General features: G+C 33.0%; 2 protein-coding genes across 2 annotated transcripts; both read left to right on the plus strand.

The window, feature by feature from the left end:
• Positions 1–1,057: 1,057 nt before the first annotated feature.
• On the plus strand, positions 1,058–8,391 carry LOC136061208 (senescence-induced receptor-like serine/threonine-protein kinase). Its single transcript, XM_065763777.1, has 5 exons — positions 1,058–1,143; positions 3,344–3,819; positions 7,321–7,456; positions 7,854–7,925; positions 8,289–8,391. The coding sequence occupies exons 1-5, from the start codon at positions 1,058–1,060 to the stop codon at positions 8,389–8,391; spliced, it is 873 nt and encodes a 290-aa protein (XP_065619849.1).
• LOC112031989 (receptor-like protein kinase At3g21340) lies at positions 3,470–19,393 on the plus strand. The gene is made up of 11 exons (XM_065763780.1): positions 3,470–3,819; positions 7,321–7,456; positions 7,854–7,925; positions 8,130–8,201; positions 8,289–8,369; positions 8,663–8,820; positions 12,182–12,387; positions 12,538–12,664; positions 13,627–13,689; positions 13,806–13,995; positions 18,779–19,393. The coding sequence occupies exons 7-11, from the start codon at positions 12,184–12,186 to the stop codon at positions 19,200–19,202; spliced, it is 1,008 nt and encodes a 335-aa protein (XP_065619852.1). The 5' UTR covers positions 3,470–3,819; positions 7,321–7,456; positions 7,854–7,925; positions 8,130–8,201; positions 8,289–8,369; positions 8,663–8,820; positions 12,182–12,183; the 3' UTR covers positions 19,203–19,393.
• Positions 19,394–20,669: the final 1,276 nt, after the last annotated feature.

Here is a 20,669-nt window from a genome sequence, read left to right on the forward strand (position 1 = left end):
ATAGTTATTATTTGAAATATGGAGTTTGTAAGATGTATGGAAGAATGAGAACTATGGAGATTAAAGATTGTGAAGATAGGAGATTAAAGTTGTGAAACAGATTGTCCTTATGGTGATATGTGGTGTTGTGTTAATTAAGATGATAGGTTATGTTGCCTTCCGTGAGAAATCGTGAGCCTTGAATCATTGAAGGAGAGATATGAGTTTGAACCCAATCTATATGTTGAGAGAGTGATGTTGATAATGCCATGGGCCATGAGTTCAATTGATGAAGTATGAAATCCGGGCTTTAAGCCCATTTTGTGAAGTAGATAATAATGTGGTCCATAAGCCTATTAGGTGATGTAGAGGAAATGTGGACCTTGATTTCTCCTCATGAAGTAAAAATCTTATGAGCTATAAGTTTAATTCCATGTAGTTGAATAAAATATGGGTCCTTTTGAGCTTCAAAATAATTTTACCCAAAAGTTATGATAATGTGTTTTTTTGTTTTTTTTTTAGAAACAAAAACTTATGATAATGTTGACAAGGCATTTGTTGCCAAATAAAAATATTGGCAAGTGGCGTAAAAACTAAAAAGGAGTCCCTAACACTCGTTTGACTCATTTCTTTAGATCCTCCCAAAAAAAGAAAAAAAAAGAAAAAAAAAAGAAACAAAGTTCAACAAACACCCATATTCAAAAATTAAAACTTTCTCAAACCCCATTTCAATGGTAACTAGATCTCACAAGATTATGAATCATAATTGAAAAAATAAAAAATAAAAATCAACCAATTGTAGCAAATTCCATTTGACCCATTAGCCTGGATTTTAAAAGGTAATTTCGATCACAAACGCTCAGATTCAAAAAACCATGCCTATGCACAAAACCAAAATAAAAGAATTAATGTACATCGAATGCTTCTAATTTCATCTTATTTTGGTTTAATTTTATTAATTAAATTTCCCCATTTATTCATATAAACTTAGAGCTCTATTCAGTATGAAAGTTGTGATGGTAGCCAATCATTCCATTTGGGTTTGAGTGAGAGTTGAGAAGAGTGGCCAACTGGGTTTATGGCTAATGCAATCAGGCTGTTAGCAGGAGTGTTAGATAGGGTGGAGGAGAAGATGGAGGAAGAGGAGAGCTTAGAGAGAGAAAAGTAAGACTTTCTAGATGATTAGAAAGACAATAATGTGCAATTATGTGAAAGAGTATTGATATAGGGAAAATGCTTAGTTACTCCTAGAATATAGCATAATGGTGCTCCTCTCACATTAATGGTAGACCTCATCATGAATTTAATGAGTGAACTCTCATCATGAATGTGAGAGGATAGAACACCATTCACTCCCAAAGCAGCTAAGAATTACTTTTGATATAGATGAGGTGAAGGCAAGTAGTAATTGACAATTGATGACATGACATTATCAAAAACACTTTTTTTTCTTCTTCTGATGATATGACAAGTAATGTTTCATTCAACGTTGTATCTTATTAAAATCTACTCTTTAAAAATGTGTATTTAAAAAAAATTAAAATCAAGGTTAAAATACAAAACCCACCGAAAAGTTTCATTATAATTCATTTTAATTCTCTCATTTTTCTTTTGTTCATTTTAATCTTTTAAGCTTCAAATTTATTTATTTAAGGCATCTTCATTAACTTTTGTTAATTTTTTTAAAAAAATTACAGAAAATATTTTTCAATTATTAATTGGATTTTTTTTTAATTTAATAAAATATAGAGGGCGAGTTCTGCATTTTAGCCTAAAATCATATATATATATATATATATATATATATATGGGTTGGGTTCAAGTTACACCTAATGTAACTTTAAGCAATATTACACCTCTCAATATGTTTTAATTGGATGTAAATTTTGACAAATCTACCGTTAGAATACATTATTTTCATATATTCTCCATGCTTGCAAAATTTTAAGGTGATCAAAGATTAATAGTCATGTCATCAATCAATGGTTTAAATTCAAGTTCTTATAATTTAAAATAATGCATAAAGATGAGTTTATAGATCGAATAGTAAATAACATCCAATTGACATGATTTTTTTTTTGACATACAATTGACAATTTGACATGAATGTTAAGAACATATAAAACACGTATTTCAATTGTGAGATTTTCAAAATGTGAATTCTATAACAAGTTATAACATATCATGATTGGTTGAGCATAAAAGGTAAAACAAAAGGTGGGATGTAAGATTTGTATTCACTTAAAATTGACTAATGTACAATTTGTGCAATATTAATTAAGATAAAGTTTGGATATAAACTTGGTTGTAGTCCAACTCCCACTGGAAAAATTAAAATGATTGTATATTTTGAAAATCTAATAATTGAATTACATGTTTTTATGTTTTTAACACACATATCAGATTTTATGCCAATTAGATGTTATTTACTATTCGATTAATAAATATATTTTTTATGTATAGTTTTAAACTATAAATATTTGAAATATAAACTTTTGATTGATGAAATTGTTATTGATCCTTGATTTTCTAAAAATTATACAAATATGGAGGATATATGGGAAAAAAAAAATGATCCAATTGAAGATTTGTCAAAATTTACATTTAACAACTTTTTTGTCACCACTTGACGTAGTAGACTATGAGTGGTTAACCATCACTTATACGTGAATTCACAATTTTTTCTTCACTAATTACACTCTGCCATGTCAGTTTTTTCCTATAAGATATTGAGTGAAGTTGTAATCTTATACTACAACTAAATTTTTCTGTAAAACTTTGTTGCTGAATTATATACTGCCACATCAATTAAAAATCCATTAGAAAGAACCAACTCAGTTTTTTATCAAAAAAAAAAAAAAAACCAACTCAGTTTATCAACAAAGAGAGATGCCAAAATACAACGGCTGTGTTTCCCTCCGTTATTCCGCACGAATTGTGCTCGTGCTTAAATTTTCAGAGCCAAATTCCCAACCAGTTTCATTGGTCTTCCTCTCTTCATCTTGCTTTCTCTTATACACACAAATGAAACAAAACAAATCTCAAGCTGGGTTTCGAATCTCACGCTGAGTCCAGGTTTGACACAACTCCATCTTTGTAAAAGCATTCCAACTTGGGTTTGAAATCACATTTTGAGCTTTTATCTGTTGAGTTTAACAGTGTGGAATTGAGTTTGTGGCTTATACATATACAATGAATTTGGTTTTTGAACTTTTTTTTCATTGAGAAACTTTATCAAACTCAGCAAAGGCAGCAAACATTCCAAGCTTGCTGCAGCCAAAAATTTACATAACAAACATAAATACTAATAGAGTGAACCCTATCATCTTCTGACTCAATTATTTTATTTTATTTTTTTAATTAGGCATCCGGATGATGAATATGATCGCATCTGGAACCCTTTACTATTTGACAGTTGGATTCCAAATGCCACAAGCTCAATCGTTAATAGGTATGATAACGCTTATAACATACCAGAAGAAGTGTTGAGGACTGCAGCCAAATCACAAAACTCTACCACTCCGTTGCGCTTGAACTTCTTTCCACCAGATCCTCTTTTAAAATATTATGTTTACTTTCACTTTGCTGAGATTGAGAAGCTTGAAAATGGGCAGCAGAGGGAATTGACAATTTTGTTGAACGGTGAGCGGTATCTGACAGAATCTGTTAGACTTGATTATCTAAACTCACGGACCATCCCGACTGAGCAGGCAATTATGGGAGAACGGCTTAACTTTTCAATAGCTGCAGCTGAGGGAAGTAAGTTTCCTCCAATCCTCAATGCTATAGAGTTTTTTGTGTCAAAGGAGCTCCCAAATAAAACAACTGCCATACAAGATGGTATGCTTTCTTCTCTTTTATATTTTCCTTTCTGCTGATTAGCCTTATCTTTAATAAGAGACTTCAATTGCTGATTCAATAAGAGTTCTAACCTTAACTTGGTGATGATGGTCGTTTCAATAATTTTTATTCGGGGGTTTTCTTTTCTGAATGGAACATTCTAGCTTTAAGTTGTTAGTGCTATATGCTAAATTTAGAAAAGCTTGTTATAGACTTGTGATCATGAGACTTTGTTTGTTGCCGAATAGATAATGCAAATTTTTAGTGTAGTGGTTGAAGTTGGAAAATTCTTGTTATAAAACTTTTATCAGAGCCATCATACTTTTACCCCTTTTCAATAGATAACTATCTATCAACGAAATCTGTGATTCCTCTACACACCAAAAAATAAAATAAAATCTGCGATTCTGTATGCCTAAAATGCCCGGAATTTTTAAACACGAACCTCAATATTGAAATCAAAATATGAAATCTCTGTTTTAAATAAATTTAGGCAATTCCGCTGAATGTTGTATTAATTGGTTGATTTTCCCAACAATTCCAATCACATAATAATCATCAATAATATATAGACTTCTCAAGATAAAACATTAACAACATTTAAAAAAAAAAAAAAAAAATTCTTTGGTAAAGTAAACTCCCAAAATAATATTGGAAAAATATACAAAACCCACAATTTAGTTTTCCCTTAAACACTGAACACGTACCCTTGAGTTTAGTTTTTTATTTTCAGATTTTGAATGTAACAATTTTCTTTGAGAGAGGAGGGGAGGGGTTTGAGTGTAACACTTAATCCCCTTGTGGTAAGTGTAACTCAAAACTGCTTGTGCCTTGTGGTATTGTTTTAAGTGAAAATGCAGTTTTAAATTTTCACATAAAACAAAACCATAGGGGGTTTTGTGTTATATTGAAAAAGCCCAGTGGTTAGTGTGTACAATTGATGTTTTAAAAACAAAACAATACAACAGGGAGGTTAATGTTACACTCAAAATTTTAGGTTTTCCATATTTTATGGAGAAGCTGCATGGGGGGTTTTGTGTACTTTTCCCAATAATATTTAAACTTCTAGAACAAAAAGAAAAATTCTCTAAAATTAATTAAGCCCTCAAAATCTCAACTAAGAGTCAACCTACACATGCACATCTTAAATGATCCTTAAGACCATAAACCCAGACAATTAATTTGAAAAATAATGATAATAATGCATAATTAAGCTATATAGACCATTAAGTAAAATGCGACCCGTAAAAAGTGATTGGGAATCGGTGGACCACCACCTCATTCATTTTTCCTTTTGCCTTTGACTGGTGGTCGTTTGTGTTTAGCTTGTTTGGTATCTCTTGGGTTATGCCTAAACAAGTAGTTGAGTTGCTTGCTTGCTGGCATGGAGGTGTTGGGAGATATAGCGCAGCACCTGTTTGCGATGTTATTCTGCAGTGTATTATGTGGAGTACATATAGAGCGGAACAATAGAATCTTTGAAGGGGAGGAGTGTTTTATCATTGAGTTGAAGCAGATTTTCCTTCTATCCTTATTTGAATGGTCTTGCCATACCCTCTATTTTGGATTTCCAAGATTTATACAGTTTTGGGTAGATTTTTGCTTCCCTTGTACACTCCCTATGTCCCAGGGAATTTGTTTTTCGTTGTACTTTTATTCTGTTTTTCAATAAAATATTTTATTACTGATAAAAAAAAGAAAGTAAAAAGTGATTCGCTTGTACAATGAGGTAGGTATAAAAGAGTTGGAAAATAAATGGATACAAAAGTTGTAGAGGTAACTCAAAGACCAGGGTGCAAAGATATAGTTACTGATTAAAGTAAAAAAATTAAAACTAAAGAAGTAATGATATCTAATATTCAAATGAAAAATAATGAAGAAGAAGAAGAAGCCTGGTAGCTCAACTAGCACTTTTGAGTGTCTCTAACAGAAACATCCAAGGTCCAGATCCCCCTCCTTCAATGTCATTGTCATTGTCAAATTATCAAGGGAAAAAATGAAGAAGAAGAACATATAAATTCATAACCACATAACCAAAACAGGAATCTAGTGAAGGATATAATAATATAACCAAAATAAGATTTAATAACTTCATGTCTTGTTTATTGGGCCTCACAAGCAGAAGAATATCCTATGTATTAGTTCCATGAAAGGGTCATGTATAACCTTCTCAACCACCACCAACATATCCTCCACAACACCATATATAAGAACAACATAATCCATATCACAGTCCATGCATTGCCTCTATGAACATGGTCCTTGAAATCATTTATGAGCTATTATCAAGAAAGAGTAGTTTATCCATTATTTAAAATAAAGCATATTTAGGTTTGTTCACAATGCAAAAGAATGTTTCAAAAGAAACATAAAAAACTAGGAATAATGACAAAATGCAAAGCGCGCTCACACATATATTTTATGACATGGAATCTCACTAAGGTAGGGTCTTTTGGATCCACCCCTAGGGAATAAACCATGGATACATGACCCCAACCTCCAGAACCGTGTATCAAGTGATCTAGGAGTACTCCTAGTGGGGATTGAACATAAGATGTTTAGGTCTACAGCTCATCCCAAACCTACAAATAATTCTTGAGGACAACAACGAATAGGTAGACATGAAATGATATGCATTGACTAACTCAAGGTTTTACAAAGAATGAATAGGTAAGACCATGATGGGTAAAATTCTACTTACCTTAACCATATAAACCAAATAAGCAAAACAATCTTGCACAAGGAGTTAGAAATATCTTTGGAGCCTAAGCAAAAGAAACATAATACTGCCTAATTATGATATATATAATCTTACACTTATGCTATCAGAAGTCGATTTGGATCTTCAATTCCATATAACTACTGTCCATTTTGAGTTCCTTAGCTTTGATGTACAAAAACACCAAATTAAGGTAAGATCCCCTTTTAATTGCAACTCTAAAATATATTTTTTCAAAAAAGTTGATCACCCCACCAAGTAAATGTTCAAACCTACAATTGGATTTCATATATCAACCTTTGATTTGAAATCAAAGTAGTCAGATCATCAAAATCCCTAAATAATAACTTGCTTTTTGACTCTATTGAACCCTCCATGGTATGTAATCTAGCATATGCTTTCAAGATTTGATTTTAACTTTACTTAATTCTCAATACTTTAGTGGAATTTTAATTTATTATAACAGAAATCTCCAAGTTATTTCACAAATATGATGAATTGAAATTGTATCATAAGTTGCATTAGTATCTGCAACTGTACTTATCAACAAAAGAAAACCATAGAATTTGCAACTGTTGGTAATTTGCTTTGCTAATCATACATGCTACATTCAGACAATTCATCACCTCTGCAAAGGCATGTGTTCAACTGCTGCAAATTTTGGAACTAGCTTTTACTTTTCATATTTATATATGATTTTGTATATCAAACTCACGCTCCTCTTTCCCACTCTCTTTTAGAATAATCATCTATGAATTCTTGTTTTCCATTAAAAATAATAGTTGAAGCCATCATGGAAATCAAGAAACTGTACAAGTTGACTAGAAACTGGCAAGGTGATCCATGTGTCCCAAGGGAATACTCATGGGATGGTTTGCACTGCAGTTACAACGATACTACTCCAAGTATTATATCAGTGTAAGTGCACTTCCAAATTATCATAACTTGTGTTCAGGCTTGCTGTGAAATTCCGATCAATATATCATCTGAAGGGAAAAGTATCCTCTTTAACTTGTAGGCATCACATAAAAATAAAATAGACCATTGTATAAACTGATATGAACTATGATGAGTCATTTTAGGAAATGGGATATTGGAACAGATTCCTTTCACACGCAATAATAGAGCGGACCAAAAGTAATGTCATATTTTATGATATTTAACTGAATTTACTTCATTGTGATTGAATGTTCAACCACATAACACCTCCCTTGGTCCATGGGTGCTGACTAATTGCATGAGATTAATTTTATTTGGATTGCAAATTATCTTCCAAAAATTCAACTCCTCTTCCTTTTTTCATAATGACAAACAGGAACTTGAGCTCAAGCAATTTGACTGGGATAATTGCAACTTCATTCTCGAATCTCAAAGCAATAGAGTCCTTGTGAGTCTTAATTTGAATTGTGGTTGATATGTTGCATTTGGTTACTATACAATTGTACTAGCTAGATACTGGCTGTTCCAGCAACACCATCTATACGATTGTGTTATATGCAAGTTCAGTATCAGGTTTCAAGAACAGAAAACTATTCTTTAACTTAACATTTCTGTATATGTTTTCTAAAGATCTTGCTAACTCTTCTTTCAGGGATTTGTCATAAAATGACTTAACTGGGCCGCTGCCAGAATTTTTGGCACAACTGCCAAAGTTGTACACTCTGTAAGTTTTTGAGATTTGATCATGGTATTGCAATGTAAATTTTCGTGTAGGGAAATTGAGGTCATCTGCCTAACACTATCTTTTCAGTGATTTGCGTGGGAACAAGTTCACAGGTTCAATTCCTGAGGATCTTCTGCAGAAGTCTAGGGATGGGACGTTGGTGTTGAGGTTATCTTATCTTCCTTCATAATTCCGTTTGCTTCTTAATTCTAATTTCACTTGGTCATTTTCTTTTGTTTTTTTTTTCTCTCTCCCTTCCTTTTATATATAACTACTTTTGTGTGCCTAATACTAGAAAAAAGTATATATATGTATATATACTTGTTCACTTACATGTACGTAAAATCTTAAGAGTATCTCATTTATTTTTCCAATATCAATTTTTATTGTATATAGACAGAAAAATTAATGTTTAATAACTTACTTACCATGGCATACTACCTTGATTCACCCTATGCAAGTGTGAACGAAAATCCAGATCCTTGTCAGTCAGTTGCATGCAAGAGAGGGAAGAAAAAGGAGTTTGTTATTCCAGTTGTTGCATCGTCCACAGCAGCAGTCCTGCTCCTTCTGTTCATCTTTAGTGGTCTGGCTATCTATAAACAGAAAAGACATGGAGGTATTTCTTTCTTGTAATTGCTAACACAATTGATTGAGTGACGTCATTTAGAAGAGATGCGGTACCTAATCCTAGCCAGTCTTATTTTTCCTGTGATAAACTATAGAAATTGAAGAAAGTAAAATGAACAGTGTCTAATTTTCACCAGAGGCAATTGTGACCAACCACACGACATGGTCGTGATGGCAATATTATGCAATTGATCGACAATAATAAATACATCCACATACCACTTCAACATGTGAACAAGGAGTAAATGCACTCATTTCTGTTCATGCAATGCTTTGGTATGAATTCATGATTCGGTGGTGCTCTAAGTAGCTTTGTTGTGTCAGTGGGTAGTATTCTTCAACTGTTGTTGCCTCTTTTACTGGACTGATAAAAAAATATTAATAACAATAATGACTACATCCATGGCAGGTTGGCAAGAATTCTAGTAGTTATATAAGATCCCAAGATTGAATGCATAGGGTTATCATATTAATGGCGTGCACTAATGCATTGCATTCTTTCCTTGGATGGGGATAGCTTCCCATATAAGATATTGCCTACCTAAACATAAGTGATCTTTCTGAAAAAGGCTGTGTTAGGAATTTAGACCTTGGCTGATTAATTTTAAGCCAAATTTACCAACTTGATTAATTAAGCCATTTATGCAGAGGCCCAATTCAGTTTATGATGGACACAATCATACTGCAAAAATAAAGTACTGAGTAGTTTAATCTACTTAGCCTTGACATGACCAAATATTGCTCATATAATTGGGATAGTAAGGTAGTTTATGTAGAATCCTAGCAAGCCACATTTGGAAGAAGTTTGACGCATCCTACAGTATGTTAAGGATATTATCTAGTTTAGGGATTCTTTATGAAGTTGGTTTTTCCACCGCTGATTGTACTGGAGATATTTCAACACATAAGTCCACAACTGGATATGTGTTCAATTCTAGTTGGGGACAATATCTTGGTGTAGCTAGCGACAACCAACAATGTCTCTCTCAACAAATAAAGTAGAGAATAAAGTTGGCAGCACAGAATGTGTTTCATGCTTGGACGAAGTAGTTGAGGTACATCATCATTTTATTTGAGAAAATATACTAAAAGGTCATATTCAAGAACATATAGCAGTTATATTCATGAAGGGATAATCTATCTTTAAGTTCTCCAAATTTTGATGGCAGCTCCATGCTATGAGAAAGTAGTTGGTGTTGATGGGGACTACGTAAGAGTTAGCATTGACTCTATCAATAGGTCAATGCTTTGTTCTTGAAGCATTTTGCATGTGTGCTATTTTGTGTTTGCATGTCTTTAGAGTAGCTGCAAAATAAGATAGGGATAATATCTCACTTTAGTGAGTGGATTGTTGTCTTTGGCATTCAATGGCTTAGGAATACATAAGCAACTTGGGCATAACATTTTAGATGACGGGATGTAAATGAACCGAGTATTTTATGAACAACACAAACTCAACTAGGGAAAAACTAGTTTATATTCATATATTTATCATATGAGCCAAGCTTAAGCCTAAGTTTAGACTTGGACTATTAAATGAGTTAAGCTCAAACATAATAATGCATTCATGAACAAACTCGTAGGTCTAAAGCTTGATTTATGTATACATTGATAAAATTGATTGTCCTAGAAGCTTGAACTGTTAGGAAATAATGAATTTAGTCATTTAATTTAACACTCCCATGTGGTCCACTTGAATTGCCCTTAAGTAGGGCCTAAAACTTTTTTTTTTTTTTTTTTTAAATGAGAGGTATCGTGGAGACAGGGGATTGAACCCAATTCCTCATACCATGATAAATTATAAATTATTTGAAAATTTTAAATTGTTAGGAAATGGAGAATTTAATAATTTAATCTAATATATATAATGTTGGCATTTGAGCCCATAAGGATTCCAAGATAGGCGCTCATGTAGGAAACCTATTCCATTAGGGTTTTTTTGGTGACAACATTTGAACGTAGGTTTACATTCAGAAAATCAGAAAGGCACGAAAACTCTGGTCAAGCTTTCTCTAGTCTTAGGGTTCCATCATCTAAGCCTTGGGTCTTATTTAGCCTGGGAACATCAAGTAGAAGGCCCGTATTTGTGGTTTCTACTAACCAAGAAGCCATTAGAGATTGTGTGAAAGGCTATAGAGTTTGTGGAAAGAGTCATGGTAGATCCATTTCCATGGCATTGAGTTTTGCTTAGGGTTCGATACCAAACCCAAGAGGTAAAGTACCAAAAACCTTTGATTTACAACATGAGAACATGTTTGTATGCTTTTCCTTTATATAATAATACATATTCATATGCATACATGTATATATAGTTTTATAAACTTGAAATTGGATATAGTAACTTTGTAAATAAGTTTATAAGATATTAAATTATTATTTATAATTTATTGAGAATATAAATAGTCCATTTTGTATTAAAAATTATATATGATTTTTAACAATATAGGTGAAGAGATAAAACATTTTAGTTGGGGTCTTTACTTATTATATATGGGAAAAGAACAAGTTAATCAAGTAGCTTGTGAACAAGTTAAAACTTGTTCGACAAGAAAATGGACCAAGCTGGGATATGTAATCTAGTTTGCTGATGAACTCAAGCTCGACATGTGTTCAAAATAAAATAAAACTAACAATTCTGAACTTTTAATACTCGACTCATTTACAACCCTATCTAGATGCGAAATAGCTGCTTTGTTGACTTTGTATCTTTGAATATTCAACCTTTTGCAAGTAGTTTTAGTAAGTTTAGGAAGCCTGTCTCTTTTGTATGGTATATATATAAGGCTTCCTACTAATTGGAAAAATGTGTAAGTGAAACAAAAAGCAATAGTGCAAATGAATAGTGATGTGCTATGTTTAACAAAGTGTGTCTGTGTGCAATGTTCTAATTACTAATAAAACTTCTCTTTTGTAGAAAACTCATTTTTGCATTCTGTTTGAGTATAGTGAGACTAATTAAAAAATATTTGATTAAAAAATTTATTATTCTGAAAAAAAAATTTATACAAAATTTCAATAGGGAACTCATGCAAAAATGCAAAAGATTCAGACAAACATGCAATTCAAGACTTCCTCTAGCTTTACCATGGACAATACATGTTGAGAAACCTTAACCTAAATATGGTAAACTGTTACTGCATATGGATTTAGGGCCACAAGCGTGAGCATTTACTGGCATCCCCAGCCTAGGATAAGTGGACTCCATCTTTAATCCTAGTAACAATAACATGTGAGATAAAAATAGATTTGAGGACACAAACATAAGAGATTTAGAACATAAACTCTGCATATTCTCACACAACACTAAAACATTTTTTTGATAGTTTTATTGAAAATCTTTCTTGCTGTAGGTATGGTTACCAAATCCAAAATCAGATCAAAGAATCAACAGTATAGCTACTCTGAGGTTGTGAGCATTACTAATAACTTCGAAACCATCATTGGAGGAGGAGGATTTGGTAAAGTGTACCTTGGTAAACTGAAAGATGAAGCTCAAGTAGCTGTTAAATTGCTCTCTCCTTCATCAAACCAAGGCTATAAGGAATTTCAAGCTGAGGTTATATAGAAAATTGCAGCCAGTTTCTGAATTGCTTGAATTTTTTTTTTTTTTTTTTTTTTTAAATTGAAACTGTGAATCTGTAATTACATGAGACATGCAACTAAAGATTTTCATCCAACTAAACTAAAGAACTGGTTTGAAATATAGGCACAACTCTTGATGATTGTTCATCATAGAAACTTGGTTTCTCTTGTTGGATACTGTGATGAGAATGACCAGAAGGCCCTCATATATGAGTATATGGAAAATGGCGATTTGCACCAGCATTTATCAGGTATTTACCATTTACCATTTGTGTTCAAAGGCTCTTCATCCTATGACTCATCGGTGCAGTTTGGATTGCATGTTTGCGTCTGGCGTTGGCGTTTTGGTTCTCTTTTTTTTTTTTTTTTTCCCAGCCGCTTGTGTTGACGTTTAGAGACAAAAGGTACAGTACATGAACAGTGTATGCACTGTTTATGCACTGTGCATACACTGTTCATGCACTAAAAAATATTAAAAATAGGTCCCACCTGTACTATTCACAATTTAAAAATGATTTTGCTACAGTATTTTCAGTTTTCAGTTTCAGCAACAATAAGTTCAATCCAAACGGACCCATCATAGGTTACCTTTATCATATCAAAAGCATGATTTTTAATATAGGGCAAGACCTGGTTTGAATTCCATAACTGCAGTTGGTGGCCTTTTAGTAAGAGCAAACCACCAAACAAGGTGCTACTCATATCAAATGCTTGCCAAATAATTTCCAGTAGGCAGTCCCATTTGGCCTGCTCTTAGCATGAAAATGAAACTGGGCCTTACCCCATTCCATAGTGAACACCTATGCAACAAACTAAACATATTAGGATGTGGAGAGAGAGAGAGAGAGAGAGAGAGAGGGTAGGTTAAAATGCCTAAGAATTAATCATAGATCCGGCTAAGAGAGAGAGGGTAGGTTAAAATGCCTAAGAATTAATCAGAGGTCCAGCTAATCTTTTCACGATACAACAATTTGAAAATTCTGATCACCCGACCAATTAAAACAGACAAAATGGGGGATGAGTGAGGTACCAACTAGCTAGTATAAGCTTTATACAACTGAATTGCTATTGCTATTTCATACTATTTGGATTAGGAACGCATATGTTTGATGAGCATTTTACAATTATTATTTCTTATGCCTTGAATTTGCAAAACAATGCCTTTTTCCAATAAAACCCAACTGACAGTTATATTCATATATTTTTCCTGTAGTGAAAAACACAAATGTGATGACTTGGAATGAGAGACTTAATATTGCAGTGGATGCAGCACATGGTTCGCAAACAAATCGATTACATTATTATTGATCTTTAATACCTTTTGGGGTTTTTTTTTTTTAATAATAAAAATTATTACTTAGACTTAATGATGGATTGTTGGTGGAGTTGTAGGGTTAGAGTATCTTCATAATGGTTGCAAGCCGCCTATAATTCATAGAGATTTGAAAACTTCCAACATTTTATTGACTGGACATATGCAAGCCAAGATAGCTGATTTTGGGTTGTCTAGAATCTTTGCAACTGAAAGTGACTCTCATGTGTCAACTTGCCCAGCTGGCACATTAGGATACCTTGATCCAGAGTAAGTGTTTATACTTACTAGTTGATATACTTTTTTATTTCTTTTTATTTTTTTATGTTGGAGTTGGATTTTATTTAAGTATCTTCTACATATGTTCTAATGGGATTTGAGAACAGACTAAAATTGTTACAAGGTGATATTACTCAGTATTTTCACCGGTGGGAGTTGTCAAAGCATCAAGATGCCAAAAGCTATTACTTATGATTAAAGTAATCAAATGATAGATTCTTTGAAAATATAAAAAAGAGAGAAAGAAAGAGTAAAGATAGAAGAGAGAGAGAGAGCAAAAAAAAAAAAAAAAACACATACACAAGGATTATGTAATTTAGCCTAACAACCAATGTCCACGAAGGAAGCCCTTGATGACTCTTCACTATAATCTCAAGTCTATGTTACAATGAACCCTAAGCAGTATATATATAGGGATTAGGAGCTAGGTTAGGCGTACATGGGCTGAGTATGATAATTGGGCCTCTTAGGTCAATACATGGGCTAAGTAACTAGTGAAGATAAAGATGCCTTGAAGATGACCATGAAGACAATTACATATGGATCAGAAAATGAACGTGCAAATTGAGAGCAAACAACAACGATTAATGAATGCCAAAAGACAATAAGGGCCTAAGAAGGCTGCATTAGTGACCAAGGAGAAGCTGTTATAGCCTAAGGACCATTGGCAATGAAATAGAGTTGTGATGAAGAATATGAATGAGTTAATGTATATCATAGATGGTGAACTCAATGAGCAAAAGGACAAATTTTATTATTATTATTTTGGTAATTTGAGGCTTGGGAGCCTCAAATGAGGAAACAAAGTGAGCCTAGTGGTTGAAGGCTTGGGATGAGTTATGGATCTAGACATCCTAGGTTTGATTTTTACTAGGAGTACCCCTGGATCACTTGATACACATTTCTGGCAGTTGGGATCATATATCTGTAGTTTATTCCCTAGTGGTAGGTCCAAGGGTTCCTCCCTTGGTGAGGTTCCACGTTATTAAAAAATAAAAATCAGAATCTATGCAAAAAACAAAGTGGGACACATTTGGTTGTAAAATGTCAACTTTGGTCACCGGTCAAAGTTAAACTAAAAGTCAATTGTCAAAGCTAGTCCACAATCTTTTTTAAACCAAAACTCAACTATCTAATCTAGTTCAAAGATCCAAATTTGAATTGATCAAGCAATCCACCCATCGAACCGATTCGAGTTCAATTTAGGTAAGGTCAAATATTTAGTTCAACCCAACTTGACTAGATTCCTGACATAGCATGATGACCTAAGAAGATAGGCTGACGCAGAAGCTGAGGTGACATATGAATGCTAATGTGGCATTGGTGATAACGTGGCGAATATGGTTTGTTTTGGAGAAAACAAATGTATCGGGTTATTAAAATTAACCCTAACATATAACATATTATTGATATATATAGGTCTACATACAACTTACTCTATTGCCCCTAGTTTTATACTCATAACACTCCCCTCAAGCTGAAGAGTATATATCATACAATCCTAACTTGTTACATAATAAACCCAAACGAGTCTTACATAAAGCTTTGGTAAACATATCAGCAATTTGAACTCTTATAGAAACATATAGAGTAGCAATTACACCATCTTCGACTTTTTCTTGAGTAATATGACAATATACTTCTATATGCTTGGTTCACTCATGGAACACAGGATTAGAGGCAATGTGAATTGCTGCTTGATTATCACAGTGCATAGTCACAGGCAACTTCACAACAAATTTTAATACCTCAAGTAAATGCTTAATCCACATAGGCTCACATGATGTTAGTGCCATGGCTCTATACTTAGCCTCTGCACTAGATTTGGCAACAACAATTTGTTTCTTACTTTTCCAAGTAATCAGGTTTCCTCCTAGAAAAGTATAATATCCAATAGTGGATTTTCTATCCGACAGTGATCTTGCCCAATTAGCATCAGTATAGGCTTCTACCAGTAGGTGATCGTTAGCTTTATACAAAAGACCACGGCCTAAATGTGATTTAAGATACCTCACAATCCAAATAACTGCCTCCCAATGTGGAAGGCGAGGATCTTTCATATACTGGCTCAAAACATTGATTGCAAATGTTATATCTAGGCGAGTAATGGTGAGATAGTTTAGTTTACCAACCAGATGACGATATCTCTCAAGATTAGATAATAGCTCCCCCTGATCTTCATACAATTTGACATTAAGATTCATAGGAGTCTTCACTAGTTTAGATCCTAACAAGTTAGTTTCTTCCAAAATATCCAACACATACTTTCTTTATGATAGACTGATGCCTTCTTCAGATCGTGCTACCTCAATACCCAAGGAATAACGAAGTTTACCTAGATCTTTAGTCCAAAAGGAGTTTTGAAGGTATCTCTTCAAATCATCAATACCCTTCTTGTCATCACCAGTGATTATAATATCATCAACATATACTATCAATAAAATCTTTCCTCTTGTAGAGGTATGAGAAAACACAGTGTGATCAGAATGACAACGTCACAATCCAAACTTAACTCTGCTTCACTAAATTTACCAAACACAGAGTGATGAGAATGACCATAAGAGACAAATTGAGAGATAGGATGAGATGTAAAGTACGCTTACCTTTGTGCAGAGTAATGGGAAGAGAGTTAGGATCAGAAGGCAGAACAATGTTGAAAAAAATGTTAAATCAACATTCCTTTGTCACCACAACCTCACAAACAATTCCATAGCAATACAAAATATTTAATCTCAGCATTGTAAACCAACCTAAGGCTACCCAATAAAGAACATAGAAAGGCCAACAAGTAGAAAATAAAGACAAATCGGTACCCAAGGTTGAAATTCTACCAGCGGCACGAAGTTTGAGCTATGGCTGGTGGCGAAATCGTGTAAGTGGGTTGTCGGAGAGACAAGACTAGAACTGGTTGGTGGTTATCAACAGCGAAAAGTGGGTGGCTAACCTTGCTCTGATACCATGTTTTGGAGAAAACATATGTATCAGGTTATTAAAATTAACCCTAAAATATAAAATATTATTGACATATATAGGTTTACATACAGTTTACTCTTTTGCCCCAAGTTTTATACTCATAACATGGTTGATAACATGACCTTAGAGCTGATGTGGCACATTTTGGAGGTTGACACATGGCATAGGCATAGAGGGCCGATGTGTGGAGGTAGGTCACTGGCATATGAAGAGTCCAAAAGGCATGTGGTAGTGCATGGGCATGTGAGAGCAAAAGGAAAAACTTTGAACAAGGCATGATGCGTTTGATGACCGCAACTCTTTCATGGTTGAGTAAATCTGCGAAGGAGCATCCCAAGGGTAGTGGCGGTGGGCAAAATAGAGGTGGTTCCAATTGCAGCAATGGTGTTATGGTAGTCTATTAGCTTCTAATGGCATCAAAAGGTTCTAAATATTTAAGAATAAATGTTTAGGTTTTAATTTTATGTATGTTGGCAAACCGAGTACAAAAACATGTCTAGTTTAAGATATTTAAGTCTTAGAACAATGTTAGACATTGCTCAAGTTGATCCAAGTCAAGATTCAAGAACAATCAGGTTACAAAAATAAGAATTTAGAAATTGCAAGGCATGACCAATCGAGAGACAAATTCGACTGATTGAAACTCGTCAGATTTTAAATCAGGCCCGAAAGCCCGAGAAATGTTTAGGGTTTGAGTCCAACATTGCTAGGTATAAAAGGAAAACCCTGATTCAAGTTTCAGAAGTCTTGTGAGTTAGTCTTGTGAGATCTGTGACCTTCTAACTCAACAAGCATGTATCGAAAAGAAGATCCAATCATAAGAACCAGTAGAGATAAGTTGATGCATACAAGATCATTGCTGCTAATGATCTAAAGCTTTAAGTAAGATCTCAAAGTCACAAATGAGTGTGTTTGTGTGTAACAAATTCAAATAGAAGAGTTCGTAGATTCGGAGCTGCATGTGGTCACGTGAGTAAGTACTACAAGAGGTAGCATTAGATTTAGGGAAAAATATATTGTAAAACTTCCATTCTATATAGTAAATTTTTTGCCTTGAGGATTGTTTAGGTTAATTCCTCCCTAGGTTTTTTACCTTGAAATTGGACGGTTTCATTGGTTTTCTTGGGATATCATATTGTTTATCTTCTTTACTTTTCCACACTTAGTGATATGATTGTTTGTATTTAACCTAGATCTGAATAATAAATCTAAGTAACAATTTGGTTAATTAATTAGGTTAAACAATTTGAGTTTACAAGGGTCTAAACAAACAAACAAAATGTCTTTGGTAGTGATGATTGATGTCCAAAAAGGATTAGGGCGTGGTGGAGCTTGACCAAAAAAGACAAAGGCAAGAGCGCAGAGAAAGATAGGATTGCACTAAAATGCCCAACAACACTTTAGAATTAGAGTTGTGGCTCTCATACCATGATAGATATTTTGAAAATCTAAAAAGAGAGAAAGAAATGGTATAAAGAGAAGAGAGAGAATGCAATGATTACGTGGTTCGGTCTAACGACGTGCATCCATGGAAGAAGCCCTTGATATGATAGTTCATCTTCAATATAATCTCAATTCTACGCTATACGGAATTTTAAGTAGGGTATATATATGGTTTAGAATCTAGGGCTGAGTAATATAATTGGGCCTCTTGGGCTAATACACATAAAACTAATATCTATAAATTCAACTAAATAATCACACCAACTGCAGCTAGATATAATGGAAGTAATAACCTGTTGAATTAAATCAAGCTATGGATTTCTTGTCTTGATCTGATTGCCTTGTGTTTTACATACAGATATCAAGCATCTGGAAACTTCAGTAAAAAAAGTGATGTCTATAGCTTTGGTATTATTTTGTTTGAACTAATCACTGGCCGGCCTGCAATAATGAGAGGACCTATGAAAAACACTCACATACTTGATTGGATTTATCCAATAATTGAAAGTGGGGATATTCAAAGTGTTGTTGATCCAAGGTTACAAGGAAAATTCCACACCAATTCTGCCTGGAAAGCTGTGGAGATTGCCTTGTCATGCATACCACCAATTGCAATCCAAAGGCCAGACATGAGTCAAGTATTAGCAGAACTAAAAGAGTGTTTGGCTTTGGAGATGACTAATGCAAGCCTAGCAACTGAGGGTAATATGACACCTTCAAGCATTCCACTTGAAACATCCTACTTAGAGATTGAATCAGATATTGCTGCCCTTGCTAGGTAGTTGTTAAACAAAATGTTTGTGGTCAAGTTTTCCTTCCATGCGATATGAGAAATTTCTAGAATTACTTTGGTAGTTCAAGAATTTCTTTTATTCTTGTTTAATGTTATGTGTCTCTTTCAATTAAGTACGAATGATGTATTACGATGTATCTCTGTTGTTTTTGATGGGCATATCGATACAATGATGTAAAATTTTTATTATGAATTATTTTATATTATTATTATTATTATTGTATATCTGCCGTCAACTCCTACTATCACCAGGTCTGTCTCTCTCGCACTTTCTCTTTTGGTGTTTGACTCGGTTTCTTGTTCTTGTTCTTCTTCTTCTTCTTTTTGTTTCGTTATAAATCTAACTGGCCGCAAATCCGCGCATTGTGCTTGATAATATTATTGTTTCAATTATTATTTATTAACAATTGGTTTTTCATTATCTTTTAAGTTAATAAAAACCATACATATACTTTTTTTAAACCTTTATACATATATATATATATATATTATTTATTTATTTAATGTGAAACTTTACATATATAAACTCTATATGTTCCATTTCTTGATATACATAAAACCATAGATGTGTGTGTGTATATATATATATATATGTATATATGTATGTATGTATATTATTTACTTAATGTGAATGTTTACATATATAAACTCTATATATTCTATTTCTTTATATACATAAAATCATAGACTATTACTCCATAATGATAGTGGCTAATTAGTCTTATCATTTTTTATAATGCAATATGTTGAATAAAATAATATGAGAAGAAAAAAAAAGTAAAAATAAAATATATAACAATAAATACCAAATTAATTATCTCTATTAATTATATTACAATTTTATTTATTTGAATTTAAATAAAATATTATATGTTTAATTTTTAAAAAAGAAAAGAAAAAGAAAACATAAATAATTTAATTATATGGAGGATATGGCTGAGTTTAAATATTGAATAAAGTAAGATGAAAAAAATGTAAAAAAGAAAAATATATATAATAATAAACACCAAATTACCCAAATCAAGTTATGTAACAAAATAATATCCCTTATATTCATATATATTATCTTTAATTTTTTTATAATGCAATAGGATAAAATTTAACAATCAAAGAAAGAAAAAAAAAACACTTAAAACTAAATTGCATGAACCCAAAGTAAAGTTATAATGAATGCAAAAATTTATCAACTTAAAGTAGAGATGCAGGAAAAATAAAAAAAAAATACTCCAAAAAATATTGAGAGAGAGAGAGAGAGAGAGAGAGAGAGAGAGAGAGAGAGAGAAACTTTTTGTGAGGGAAAATTATGCAAAGAATGGAAGAAAGAATGACAAATTTATAGTAAGATGATGTAAATATGAAGAGACAAAATAAAGGAAGATAAAGAGAAAAATGAATAGTAATATTAAGGTTGAGGGTAGTGGGGAGATGAAAAGGTAAGGAAGGGAAAATGAAGGGA

This window comes from Quercus suber, unplaced genomic scaffold, assembly GCF_002906115.3.
Source record: "Quercus suber isolate HL8 unplaced genomic scaffold, Cork oak 2.0 scaffold_524, whole genome shotgun sequence".
NCBI lineage: Eukaryota > Viridiplantae > Streptophyta > Magnoliopsida > Fagales > Fagaceae > Quercus > Quercus suber.